The following is a 14,430-nucleotide window of genomic DNA, read 5'->3' as shown; positions in this document are numbered from 1 at the left end:
CCCAGGTGCCTCTTAAAAGCCTATCTAATGGGCACAGGGTGGTCACTGTTATAACTATAATAGCCATGATTTATCTAATCCCTATCTATGTTATCCTAAAACCTCACTACAACCCTGTAAGGTAGGAATTACTATCCCCATTTCAAAGACAAAGAAATGGAGGCTCTCAAAGGCTAAGACCAGGGCCACACAAATAGTAAATGACAGGGACAGGTTTCAACCTAGGTCGGTCTGACTCTGGGGCTTCTGTGCTTTCCCCTTAATGCTGCTGCTTCTGAACTGTGTCCCTTCGTACTTTCCCAGACTCCTGGTTACAGACTCTGTGTGTGTGTGTGTGCGCGTGCGCGTGTGTGTTTGTGTATGTGTGTCTACCTGGAGGGGAGCCTCCTAGCTGGGTCCCGGGCCTGCTCACAGTGATCAGCTCCAGAGTGAATTCAGGCAGAGAACCTAAATAAACCCTGTGAATCCAGACAGTCCAGAGAAAAGAAAGGTGACCTCATGCTGAGTAAGAGCCATCTTTGTTCCGTCTCCAAAGACCCTGCAATGTGCAGGGGGTATAGTGGTTTGGCCCACTCCCCCTTCTGCTGCCATGCTCACCACCTCCTCCCAGTTCAGAGAGAAAGAGGATTCTTGAGGCTGAGAGATGTGGCTGGGACTGAGGCAGAAGAATGCAGTGGTGAGGCAGTTTGGAGACACGCCACAGTTCTCCACAGCTTATCTGCTTTTCTAGGAGCTTCAGCTGTGAAGTGGTAAAATAAGGAATCAGCACAAAGCCCAGTAGCAATTGCCATAATCCTTATCCCCTTTTTGGCCATCGTGATTTCTACCTGGTCCCTCCATGTTTTCCAGCTTTCTTTCTTTGAGTACAGAGACTTTGTCATATTATTTGGTCTAAAAGAAGCTTCTGGAATAGCATCAGACACTTGCTAGGGGTTCAAGAAATAAGCTGTCTGACAGGGGTTACAGACCACATTGCAAATTTGGTGATGGAGTAGAGGCCTGTGTTGTTGGCTTCTCCCAACTCATTGTTCTTTCTCAGCTCAGCCTCTCTCCCCCAGCCTCTCCCCTTTGCCTTCCCCATGTAGGATGTGGATGCCTCTGGGAGTCGGCTGAATAGAACTCCAACTTGTTTGCCTTGAGACATCCTCTTCCTACCCTCCACCCCAGACAAGTCCAGCCTGTCACTGGGTCTGCTGTTTTCAACATTAGGGGTCCTCTGTGGGCATCTCATGGAGATCCCTCTTAAAATGCCAAAATGTTACCTGGGGGGAAAACCCCTTCAATGCTGACACCCAGCACAACGAGCCATCCTTTTGAGGCCAAGGAAAGGTCACTCAGGATCGTTAAATTTGGGGGTGGTGGTGAAAGTGACCCAGTGGATGGGAATGGAGGGGAGGCAAAGGATGAACGTGTGCCACAGAGCACTTAAAGAAGAGTGAGCACATGCGGGAGGTGAGCATTTGAGGGAAGTTAGCACGTGAGCTCATCCACCTCGGCTGGGAGAGTCCTAGACAAAGGGGGACAAAGAAATTCCATGCATCTTTTGATCTAGTGCTTACCTTCCCAAATTTGTTCAAAGACCCAAGAGAGACCGGTTTAATCTCCAAGGAGATTTCTGTTCCTATGTTAGTCACACGGTATAATGTGGACTAGTCACAAAGTTGTTAATATTTTAGGAATATTTTCATCAAAGGGATTGGGGTTGAACTCCTCCACCCCTTGTGTCATTTTTCAGAGGAAAATGACGTTTTCAAAGCTGTCACATCTACATGTTTCCAGAAGGGAAGAACAGGACATGAACGAAGAGATGTATGCATCTGAGGATTGCTATGCAGGGTTGTGGCAGGACATCTGACAATCCTTATGTTCTTGTGGAGAGAGTGCCCAAGTTAATGGTGGGGGGTTGTAGACACTTTCTAGAAGAATGGAATGCAAGCCCATTTTCTGAAACTTTGAAGTAGGGCATTTACTGGTCTACGTAGGCACCTTTTCACTCTTCATCCTCTTCCTCACCATTAAGTGATTTCAGGGTCATTCCCTACTCCCTTCCAGTCTGCTATTATTCTGACTGATATTAGAATAGCCCACTAAATAGACTCTGGGGGAAAGGAGAATTTTCTTGGGTTGTTTGTTCATTACTAGAGTTCATTGCTACTGTTATAGACAATGACTAACTATCATTTTGCAATGGGGGCAGATGGGGACAGTGATGGTTCTGTGACTCTGGAATTCACATCTGGGAAAACATCACTGTCCACTCAAGACCATTGAAAGAATACTGGACACTGGCTTTTTAAGCTCTCAATATTTTTCACTTTTAATGGTTCAGATCTTGGGCCAGCACACAAGAAAATATTACCTCATCATACTCTGTCCCTGGGTAAAGAAAAAAAAATTATGAACTGAATGAAGATTGAATTTCATCCCACAGCTCTGAGTGGGGCTCTCGTGGAGACCACTAGACAAAGAGAGTGACAAGAAGACCAGAGGATAACTTTTAATGACAGTGACCTTGCAAATGAGAGTCCTAGGAGACCTGGGCCATGGGAGCAAAGGTGGTGCTGGAGGCTGGATGTGCTGTAAGCAGAGGGGACCATGGCTGAGAACCACTGTGTCCTGGCATGACCAACCACTCACACCTCCTCCTTCTGATGTAATCAGCCAGAACATTTTTCTACCCACTGGGGAGCCTAGCTCAGACATCATAGGTCCAGTTCTACAATCATGCCTTAAAGCTCACATCTGCTTCTTTCTCCCTCTTTTCTTAAATTACCATCACTCTCATTAAATAAAAGCAATTAAGGGCATTAACATTTTTTTGGAGAAAAAGAAAAGAAAACCCCAGGCTCACTATTCTAACATGACAACTATTAATATTTGGGGACTATCTGTTTGCTTGTTTATTTCCACATCTCACCATTTTCACATTTCAGTGGATCCACTGATTTTGGGTGATGCAAGGGAAACAAGGATCCACCTCCTCTTCTTCTTTTTTTTAATTTCTAGATGGGAAACTGAGTCCAGGCAAAATTTAATTGACTAACTGACAGTGTCTCTTGGATAAGCTGTCCTGGGATTAGGACTGAGACCCCACTGAATGCTTTCTACTTTATTTATAGGTCCCCTTTTTACTCTCACTCACATTAAAAGTTGAATTATGAGGGGTGCCTGGGTGGCTCAGTCGGTTAAGTGTCTGACTCTTGGTTTTGGCTCAGGTCATGATCTCATGGTTTGTGGGTTCAAGCCCTGCATCAGGCTCTGTGCTGGCAGTGTGGAGTCTGCTTGGGATGCTCTCTCTCCCTTTCTCTCTGCCCCTCTCCTGCTTGCTCTGTCTCTCTCAAAATAAATAAATAAAATTAAAAAAATTTAAAAGTTGAATTATGATATGGGAACAAGATGGGGCTGTATCTAGAGAATTTAAAAGAAATAATCTTTCATTTGGGTACAGGGACTAATAAAACCTCCAGACTCTGATATCTCCTAATGCGAGATTTTAGCGTACTTTAGATGCATGAAATTGTATGGAAACTTTTGGAAGGTTACTTAAGTAGGTCTCAGTGGGTGATGACTGTTTTGTGGGAGAGTGTCCACTGGCTTTTGGTCCTCTGTAATTGAGGGTGGGTTTCTTTATAGCTCTTGGTCAACAAGCAGCTGTTATAAATGTGTGGTGTTATTTAAAAGCCCCACACCATGTTTTCCCAGGTGTTTCCACTTCTCAGTGTATAAGTGAATAAATATTGTTTAAGTCTCCTGTGGCATTCCGTCCATCTCCTATATTGCTTGAATGGTGTTTTATTTAATAGAGTTAATCAGTCATCATTTTGTTATCATGGTTCATATAAGCTGTATTCCCAGAACATATCAAATGAAATCACCCTTTGTATTTGAGGTAATGATGATCTCTTCAAGAGATTTGATACAGAGGAGAGGAATCATTGGAGCGTAGGACCTCCAGGGGTCCCCTGCTCCATCTTTCAGTTTTATAGTTAGCTAGGATCGGCCCCTTACAGTCTCTGCTCAGAGAGAACACAGCAGACACTGGCCTCACCTTCCATCAGAGGAGAGTCACATGCTTGCTACACAAAATCATTCTAAGCAGTACATTCAATGGAAGCTAAGGAATGCTGAAAAGTTGTTTTAAAAAAATAAAGAACAATATACACAGACTTGCTTTGAGAGCAATTATTATAATTTATAAATGTTATATATAATTCAAAGAGGCCTTTTCTGTTATAGACACAAGCTGTAATTTTCCTAGTGTCTCAGACCTAGAGATTTCAGACCCAATGACTTGTTGCTCCATCAACAACATGTGGGAAAAGTCTCCTTCAATTGCCTGATTACCTACTTTGAGGCATTTCTCATCATTCCAGACACCAGTGGTAACACTTGGTGGATGAAGAAACCCAGTTTCAGGGAACCACACTACAACAGCAACTGTTGAATTTTTGCCCCAGAAATTCAAAGTCCAGCACGGCCTTGCGTATGGCTACCTCAGGAGTTCCTCATGAGGAGAAGGTGACAGGAATCATCGCTCCCTTACGTGGCTGGAAAAACTGAGCCACAGAGAGGAAGGTAGGCATGGGTCCAAGGTTTCTTCGCAGCCATGAGACTGTCTTGGCTCCCTCCGTAGACATTTCTTTGCCTTTTCAATAGGTGGGACCATCAACAACATAAACGTTAACCAAAACAGACTTCAGGTGAGTTGGCCTCTCGTTTCCTTAAATCATGGCACTAATGCTGAGAATTTAATAAGATCAAAAAGGCAGTATGTACAGTTTGGGATAGTTTGTCTCCATTAAAAATTTCCTTACAGAGTACTACTTTGGTTTTTAATAGCTAAAAGCCTGTTCAAAAAATACACAGGAAGGATAGCTTTTGGACAGGTTCCTGATGGTGGAGGCGGCTGTGGTCAAGTTCAGCTCCTGCCTCAGATGGACAACAGGGTACATGGGCATTTTCTACCACATGTACTGACGACTCCTGGCGGTAAGAGGAGCCTCATGCAGGGGAGAATGGAGTAAGATGCTGCAGAGAACTGGACGAGCTGGAGCCAGAGGTTGTGAGACCACTCTTTATTTAGGATTACTAGCCAGGTCTACCACTTAGGTAAAGAAAATCGATACTGTTATGGGCGACTCCCAGCCCAGTCCCAGCCTAGGAGAAGAAGATCTGGGGGTTTCAGGCTGTCTGTTCAACATGAGGCTGTTGTGTGACTGCCCAAGGGAAGCCAATGGATTTTCAGACCACACTGGGAGGTGGGCGCTCCTCCTTCAGCTGACCAGCCTCCTTTATTTTGCTCTGCAGTGATGAGATCACACCTGCTGGGAAACTGGGGGCACCTCAGTCAAGAAGGCAAGGTGGACAAACTGAGAAGCCTCCCAGGAGAGCTACGTGATCATAAGCATCACCTGGCTTCCTTGTTAAAAACGCAAATGCCCAAACCCAAGTCTGGGCCTACAGCATCAGGATCACCAAGGGGATCTGTCACTTCGGTATACTCTGAAAGTACTTATAATCAGAAAGTTTTGTGATACATGAAGATCATGAAATTTTTTAAGCAGATAGCATAGTGCCTGGCTCATTGTAAAAGATCCAATTATTAGCTATATAAAAAAATGGTGAATGAATGAAAGAACAAGATTTACTCTGCTAGTTGGTTAAGGGAGACTAACTGATACCCTAATTTTTCTCAGTGGTGTGTGCATGCGTGTGTGTGTGTGTGTGTGTGTGTGTGTGTGTGTGTGTATTTCTCCTGCTGGTGGACACTGGGATGTTAGCTAGGCTCAAGTCCTTAAGTCAAAAAGATGAACCCTTCTTTTGGAGAATTTCTGGCAATTAGTTTGAGGAGATACATATGTACAGAGAAGTTTTCTGATCACAGCAGGGGCCCACAGCCTGTTGGGCTCATGCACGCTCTGACCACACCTCAAATCTTAAAGTAGGGCTACCACAACCCTGAGAAGGAACAGGAGGACTTCTCAGTAAGAGGCAGGCTCTGGGAAAAGTAGCCCATCCATGGTGGACGAGGAAGCTGTGGTCTTGGGCCTTACTGGTTTAATTCTTTTAAGCATTAATTAAGTCCATGAAATAAAAACATAAACTTTGTACATTTTCAGCCATTAGCAAAACTAAGAATGGGTTTCTGATGACAAAATAGGGCAGCTGTTAAGTCTCCAGGCTTGTTTTCATTGGACCTGGGCCTTTTAGACCAAGCTCTCTAGCTTTTGGGACCATTTATATCCCTTTCTGCCCTGAGAGCCCCCTTCTCAGTTAGGTGGTGAGTCTAGGTGGGGCAGGGCCCTGCTTTTCTGCTAGCCTTTTACTACAGCTGTAAGTCACTGCAGCCAGCTGCTCCTGGCTGGATCTGCCTGGCTCCCTGTTGGTGCTGGGTTCCTGGCTGTTGTGGTTTTGTTCCTGTTGTGATTTCTGGCTCCTGATAAAGTTGGTCGAAGTCAAGTCTGGAAGTACCACCCCTCCTAGCAGAGCTCCAGGCTCCTCCAGGTGTTCTGGAATAGGAGGAGCTTTATGAAAAAGGGACCTGGCAGGGACTCTTGCCCTTCAGAGGATCTTCCCCGCAGCTGCTGCTCTTACCCTCCGCATGTCACTTTCATGGCGACTGGTGAGGAGTGCTGCTTCTCCTGGGTTTTCCAAGCAGTTTGAATCCATGACTATGCACACTGAATTGATGGTTTTTTAGACTGACAAACACAATGAAATTTCCCTTATGACTGATCCTCAGTATGAAAATATAAATGGAAACCCAACCCTCTTATTTTTTTTCGAAACTGAAAATGAAATTTAAAATTCCCAGCTGTCATCTATTACTATAGCCTTTAGTTCAAGTACTTTTAAGATAAATGACCTTTAGAAACAGACCCAGACCTTCTAAAATCCACTGTAGCTGAGTCCTGCCAACTTAACTGTCATCAACAAAGGCACAGAGCACGTCTCTTCTGCAGTTTTCCCATGAAGACTGGGAGCATGGCCTGTGATAGCTTTTGCCTCTTGGGTTGACATTCTTTTGAGAGGCCTCTACCCTGTTCCTCTGTGTATCCTTAGGAGTGCTCAAAGGCACTGAACCCCTTGTGCTGAGCTCTCTGGGTGTTTAGGAGCCACCTGAAGATCTTGCCCTTGAAATAACCCATGTGCCCTTCTGAACAGCAGTTCCAGGAAGCAGCCTGGGGCAGTCTTTGAGGACTTCAGTCTGACCTGAAGACAGTAAATTCACAACCATGTGACTAAAAGGGGGCAGACATCTTTCATCATTTGTTCTCTATGAGACTCCAGGCTTCATAGGGAAGAGGGTCTTTTCTATAGATTTACTAACGTGTAGAAAAATACGTAAATTGCATGCCTGTGAATATGCCCCTCCCACATACACCCTCCTTCTGGGCCTGTGCCTTGCCTGGTCTCCATCCCTGACCTGTAATAGGTAATTTTCTTATAGTGACAATGACATATGCCAACTGCTGTGCTAAGCGCTTCATGTACGATATTGCGTTCAATCCTTCAACCTTCTCGTGCGCTCATTTTGTGGAATCAGAGAGGAAGGGTAATTAGCTAAAGCCGCACAATGCATGACAGAGCTGGATTTCAAAGCTAGTGTGCTTCCTGGTGAAGTCTGTTCTTATGCTGAGCGATCCTGAGCGGATACAGAAATAATCACACTAAACTGAACTCTCCACGCTTCACACTGCAGTCTTGTTACATGAAGAGGGACAAGGGAGCCATTTCTGTGACCTGGACATGGGCCAGTGGAGGGATGGGAGGCCCTGAGGCCCTGAGCATTTCTGGTGGGAACTGCTGACTGGTGAGAGGGACGTCAGAACTTGGCAGGAAACTAGAGCGGATTATTACACAGATGGCTTCTAAGTTCCAAAGACAGGAAACGGTGGTCATCCCTGTGAGCAAAGGTTTGCAGAGAGAGAATTGTGCCAAACCTCATTTATTTTTGCAAGTCCTACTAGATTTGTAGATGGGGGCTGACAGATGGAGTTTATCTGTGTTTCAGCAAATCATTTCACACGATGTCTCACAGCACATTTAGAGAAAAGATGGATAGATGTGGGTTGGATGTTGCAGTTGCAGTTGAGATGGTTCTGAGAAGGTTCAGAGTGCTGATTAATGTAGCAGCAGGCATTTGTTCTGAGGGCCAAACACAGGGTCAAGGGTGTAGCAAGCATTTAGTAAATATTTGTTGGTCATATTAAACTCCCGGGGAGGTCTTTAGTGGCCCCGTGAAAGGGCTCTTTCTTTGATTTAGCAAACATTACAGAATAGATGAGTTTGGGAAGCGGAGGGAATAGCAGGTCTGATTCTTGACAAAGGGAAAGAGAAGTTGGGTCTAGTACTGTCTTTTCTTTCTTTCTTTTTTTTTTTTGGCCTCTGGTGCCCAGCCTCGCAGTCATGGTGATGATCCAGGCAGGACGAGCACAGGTCTCGTACCATGCGAGGACACACTGTGTTTCATGAGCACTTAGGCATTCTAAGGGGGAGGTACCAAGACCTACTGTGGGAAAATTGCATGTGTGTGTTTTGGTTTCCTGCCCATTGCCCATCTAGAACCAGATCATCTGTCTTACCTGTTTTTCACACTGGGGTTCTGGTAAGATTTCATTTAAAGAAGGAGTTCTTTTTTTCGGCTAAAAATGCCTGAAAACTGCAGACTCTGAGGATATCTAAGATTCCTGTTAGCTCTAAAAATTAAGTGGTTTTATTAAAAAAATTTTTTTAACCGTTTATGTTTTTTGAGAGAGAAACAGGGACAGAACATGAGTAGGGGAGGGATAGAGAGAGAAGGAGACACAGAATCTGAAGCAGGCTCCAGGCTCCGAGCTATCAGCACAGAGCCTGTCGCAGAGCTCGAACCCACGAACCGCGAGATCATGACCTGAAGTTGGCCGCTTAACCGACTGAGCCACCCAGGCACCCCCCAAATTAAGTGCTTTTTAAAAATTGTACTGGAGGAGGAGAGAATGCTAAAGGCAGTCTCCAAAGAAATATTGGCTGTATATTTCATTTGCCTTTCACCTCCTGGTCCTCGGTCTCTCTGGCGAATCTCTAAAGGTGTCCCCACCTCTAGGCCGGCATCTCCTCTCTTGGTAGTGCTCCCTCCTAGCAGGTCCCCAACAACTAGGTTCCTGGAAGCTCCTTGTAGCAAATGGCCTTCTTAAGTGTCAGCGACTGATGGCTTCCCTTTAGCCGCTATGCTGTTAAAGAAGACTCGGATAGCAGAGAGGATCTCTGACTGATAGAGTTTTAAGCCATGTGGCCATGTGAAGAATTTGAGGAAGGGAGGGAGGGATGCTTCGGGCCAGCCAGTGGAGCCTGCATGAATCTTGCTTAGAGAAATATGGGCTTTCACCAGGTTTGTTAGTTCATTCAAGATTATTTTTTAAATTATCTACTATTGGCCAGCACTCTACTAAACTCTGGGGATAAAAATTGAGTAAAAATAATTGCAGTCGCTATAAGCTCATAAAGCTTATAGTCTGGGGGGAGGTGGCCAACTTTGCTTAAAAATTAATTTATTAATTCAACAATTATTCATCGAGTGCCTATTATATAGCAGTGAATCAACCAGATGAAGTTCACGCCCCCTTGGGGCTTATATTTAAATGAGCACATAATTAAAAATCTGACATAAGTGTCTAATGAATGTTAAAATGGAAGTTTTGACTAGGCTCCAAGGTGCAAACAATTCTGATGAGGAACCTAATCACCCAAAGCAGATTCCAAGGCAACGTCTGTAAACTGGCCCCATGATGCTTGGACCCCTCAGCCGGATGAAAGATATTAAAAGGGGTCAGGGTGGGGAGGATTGGCAGAGGTACTTCTTGGAGAGAGCTGCCCCTGTGCTGAGTCCCCAGTGGCCCTGCCACCAGGTAGAGGGGCTTAGGGAGGGCAGGCCTCCATGGGCTTCCCCTCAAGCCCAGGGAGGTGAATGAGACTGATCCCAGAGTGAACACAGAGGTCTCATGTCTGAGAAAGCGGGAGCAGCCTGTGGGAACTGGATAGAGACAGCTGTGACAGGGTTAGCCTGGCCACGTGTGGTGTGTGTGTCTCCTGTGGAGCAGAGGTGGCCGTGTGGAAGGAGGTCAATGTGGGGTCTTCTTGGGTCCTGTCCAAAGCCATTGACTAGGATAGAAGGACTTTAGCAGTAAGAAGATAGAGGTGACCACCAGATCCAGAGATTGGGGAAGCAGCCACAAGCAAACATTGGGAATAAAGAGACATCTGTCCATGTCAAAAAGAGACATCTGTCCACTGCAGGAGAGAGGATCCAGAAGGAAGCTCCAAAGAACACCCCACAGGAGAAACAAGTCAACATTAAACCCGTGCTGGGCCCAGAGAGCACAAAGCCAGCTTGATGGTCCCAGTTCAAGGAGGAGCTTACTTCCTCCCTACCTCTGCTCACCTGTCCCAGCCAAAGAGATGTATGTAAGAAAGTGGCCAAGAAGCTGGGATGGGGTCTGGGAGGAGAAAAGCAAAGTGGAGAAACAGAGAGACACCCATCGGCCTCCTTTACAATGGGAGTCCAGCCCAGCTGGGGGAGGAGGGAAGATTTAATGCTAAGTCAGGTTTGAGGTCTTGATTGATCTCCGATTGGACTTTCTAACTACTGAATTTAGAGTGTGGTTTTGATTGCGGACCTGCCTGAAACCTAAATGGGCTGAACAGTTATGGTGCCTGCCAAGTTTGTGTATGATGGCTGGAGAAAAATCTCTCAGTGAATAAAGTATACAAGCAAATACAAAGGAAGGTTTTATTTTGATCATGTTACAAGTCTTCTTGTTCCATATGCCAGGGTAGCAGGGCTCAGAAGGAGAGAATCACAGTTATGTGGTACTGGTAACAAGGAACTAATCTAACCCACAGGGTGGGGGATGGCTTGTTTTCCTTGAACCTGAAGACTCCAGTGTCCTTTTTCCTTCTTCCTCCTCACTGCACAGAAATGCTCTCTGGGACTAGGCTCTCACAGACACTCAGCTCCTCACACACATTCAACTCTTTTTCTCCTCCATGGCTGGCTGTGACTTAGTGTGGAGGCTGCTCTCACTGTGGCCTCAATCCTGCCCTAGTGGAGCCCTGCCTGACTGCGAGTCCTCTGGGGACCGGTGGAGGGACCAGAGGAGCTGGGCCGACCGCTCTCCCACGCCCTGCACTGGCCCACTATGTTTGGGGTTCAGTGCCCCCACCCACGTCCCATGGCTGCTGGCACTTGGGCCATGGTCATCTGCTCACAACTTGTAAAAGTCAGAGGAAATGTTGACTGGAACCCAGGCCTTTTGGCATTCAGGCTCTTTCCACAAACCACATTTGGGAGACTGATTTAGGTGTTGCCTTGACACTCTGAAATGGAATTTTTGCACAAGCATAAAAGAAATACATCTGGGCATTTAACAGAGTGTTGGAGACGGGGTCTGGTAAACCCGCCAAGCTATGCTTCCATAGGATGAGCTTTTCCAGGGTGGAACCCTGGCAAGGCCCCTGGCCTTTGCAGAAGGTAACTAAGTCAATGGAAGTGGACGGACAACTTACAAAGGATGGGCTCTTTTGGAAGATGCCCTTTTAACCTTATTTACAACATATGCCATTGTGTTTGGCATTTTCTAAATGTACAGGGGTAAAGAAGAGAATGTCTGGTTTAGGAAAGCAGGTTTGTTAAACTAGTGGCCACTTTTGTGTGAATTAGAAGCGTGAAGCAGACATGGGCATGTTTCTTGTGTCTCTGTCTCTGGCAGGTGGCCATTTGACCAAGAGAGAGATCACAGACTCTTCAGCCATGGGAAGCAGAGTTTCAAACAGTCTAGGTAGTGAGTGTGCTGGTCTACAAATTCAAGGATTAAGCCCCAATTCAAGCTGCTCTGTGAGTTTTAGGCTCTCCTGTGTAAAAGGCAGGCACTGGCTTTAGCAGAAACAATAGCTTCAGGATTATGTAATTTTTACTTTGAAGGTTATTTATTTGGTTGACTAGTACTGAACGTGTATTGTATACTGTATTATGTTGTTTTCAAAAACAAAAGAGATACATAGACTTTTCTTAATAGTGCATTTATATACAGTGTTATTACTATTATTATTATTATTATTATTATTATTATTATTATTAAACACAGGTTAAGGGACCATAGTGGGTGCCATTCTCAGATACAGCACCTCTGGTTAGAGCTGATGCCCTACAAGTGGGGCCTGGGGCCAGATCCATGTCCCTGGGTCACAGAAGAGAACTTTATGGATCTTCTTTTCCAGAAATAGTCCCTTCCACCTGCACTCCCTGGAAGTGCCATGTCCAAGATCCTATGGAATTCTCTTTCACTTCGTCACCTCTGTGCTCTTCTCTGCTCTTCCTCTACCTCTTCCTTGTCCTCCTCCTCCCTGACCTCTTTCCCTGTGCTTCTCCACTTCCTCTAGCTCCTTCTGGCTTCTACTCTTCTTTAATACCTACCATGTGCAAGGTACTAGAGACAGAAAGGGGTAGAAACCAGCTATGAAATGCTAAATCTGCGGGACATGAAGCAATTGATGGGGTTCACAGGCAGGAGGCATCTCCAAGTCCTGGAAGGGGCCAGTGAAGCTTTCTAGAGAAGATAGGACTTGAGTTGAGTTACAAGGAGAGGGGAGGAAGGGCCAGGATAATTTGGGCCAGCGCACGGCATTGGTGAAGCTCTTGAGGTGGGGATATGTAAGGCATGTCAGCTGAAACAGTGCCTCGGAGGGCAGTTTTCTTTGTCAGGACTTGTGGAGAAGCAGGCAGGGTCTGACTGACCGTGGAGGGTGATGGACGAAATGCCGATTAGCCCAGTATTTCCCAGAGTGCCTTCTGAAGGGCATTAGTCCCGAGTGATGTACTATAAAAACAGATCAGTCATTCATAAGCTTGGGAAATCCTGCATGATAATACCGTACACTGGCTTATTAAATGTCCGACAGAGGAAAGGAAAAACCCTGTTTAACATTGTTAAGTGTGGCATTTTCCAAATTGATTTGATCCTATGACCAGTTGTGGAATAAGCATTCAGCAAAAACACACCTTGTGTGGGCAGGCGGTGGGAGCCAGTGAAGGTTTCAGAGGGAGCAAAGTTCATTGCTGTGAAGGAATAAAAACTCCCTCTCATCTGAGAGATGGGTGTGGAGTGTATGCAGATGAGTCAGACACCTGCTACCACAGCGGTCGATCGCCCTCTGTTTTCCTGGGAAGAGACTGCGTTGTGTAGGTGAAGAAGGGCGAGTTTTCCTTCTTTACCACTGAGAGCATCTATTGCCCTGGGGTATTAATGAAAACTCAATGCACAAGCCAAGAAAATGTTTTCACTGGCCCGAGGAGTTGCGTATACATACGCATGCACATGTAAACTTGCTGACTGACAACTCTTTTGGATCTCATATCCTTCCTGCTTTTCCTTGTTTAGCCAAAGCCTGAGCATCCTTTAAGGAAAAGCTGAAGTCATCTCTCTTCTCTGCAGTCTTTGCGGACTGATCCTGGCCTCTGGCTTGCCCTTTCCACCCACAGTCTCGCTCTTCTTCATCTTTCTATCAGCAGCCCACAAAAAATCACTTTATGATACACCACCTGGTTCTTAAATACAATTTCCCTTCCCCTTCCTCTCTGTTCCCAGTTCAGCAGTGCCTACCCTGTGCTGTGCCCCCAGGGGTCTAGTACCTTTACTGCTGAGGGAAAGTGAATGTGCGAGGGATCCACTCTCCTGCTAGCCCCAAATGAGACAGAAAGAATGGAATCACTTCGCTTTATTTCCATTGAAGTGATTCTGGAATATAGCAAGTCCTTGTTCATCATGGATATGTTTCTGAAGGTCAGTATGAACCATGAAGAGGCTAACGGCTAGGCAGGACAATGAATTAACACAGCAAAAAAAAAAACGGGGTGATAGACAACACGATCTGCTGGAGTTTTGTTCTGCTTTCAGGCATTATTGCGAGGCCACTACTGGGGGAACGGGGATTAGATTTCCCAGAGCAGAGCCTGTCAGGAAGAGAGCAGCAGGAGGTTGGGCAGTGCAGGAGCACCGGATGGACCATCAGGTCAAAAGAAAGATAAAGTATCCATCAACCAGTCTTATCAGCTGTATCTCCACAAAACTTCCAGAATCCATCCACTCCTGGTCACTTCCACTCCATCTCTGCTAGGGCACCATCACTGCCTCTCACCCAGGACAGTTGTAAGACCTCCTCTCCTGGCTTCCATTCTGGTCTCCCTACAACTGATTCTTCCCACAGCGTCAAGGGCAGTCTTTGTAGAATATGAATTAGATCATGACCCTCCTCTGCCAGTCCTCCACACCATGAAGCCTTCATGATACACCCAGAGTAAAATCCAAATGTCTTTCCTGGGTTTACAAGCCCTGCCTGCCATGGCCCCTGCCTTCCTCTTTGGCCTTCCTGCCCATTCGTCTCCCACTACACTTG

General features: G+C 45.8%; 1 protein-coding gene and 1 long non-coding RNA gene across 4 annotated transcripts in view; one reads left to right on the top strand and one right to left on the bottom strand.

The window, feature by feature from the left end:
- The window catches only part of ANTXR1 (ANTXR cell adhesion molecule 1), a 256,734-nt gene that overhangs the window by 57,803 nt on the left and 184,501 nt on the right, over positions 1 to 14,430 (bottom strand). Inside the window, exon 18 of one of the 3 annotated variants that reach the window (XM_053200701.1) lies at positions 4,217 to 4,645. The exons of the other annotated variants lie outside the window; for them this stretch is intronic. Coding sequence (XP_053056676.1) covers positions 4,529 to 4,645 — 117 coding nt within the window. The 3' untranslated portion in view covers positions 4,217 to 4,528. Of the gene's footprint in view, positions 1 to 4,216; positions 4,646 to 14,430 lie in introns of those variants that run through there. 3 annotated transcript variants of the gene reach the window in all.
- The window catches only part of LOC128311219 (uncharacterized), a 213,548-nt gene that overhangs the window by 62,818 nt on the left and 136,300 nt on the right, over positions 1 to 14,430 (top strand). The window lies entirely within an intron of this gene.

Source organism: Acinonyx jubatus, chromosome A3, assembly GCF_027475565.1.
Source record: "Acinonyx jubatus isolate Ajub_Pintada_27869175 chromosome A3, VMU_Ajub_asm_v1.0, whole genome shotgun sequence".
Taxonomy (NCBI): domain Eukaryota; kingdom Metazoa; phylum Chordata; class Mammalia; order Carnivora; family Felidae; genus Acinonyx; species Acinonyx jubatus.
Note: the sequence above shows the minus strand (reverse complement) of the source record. Positions and strands in the feature narration are given on the sequence as shown.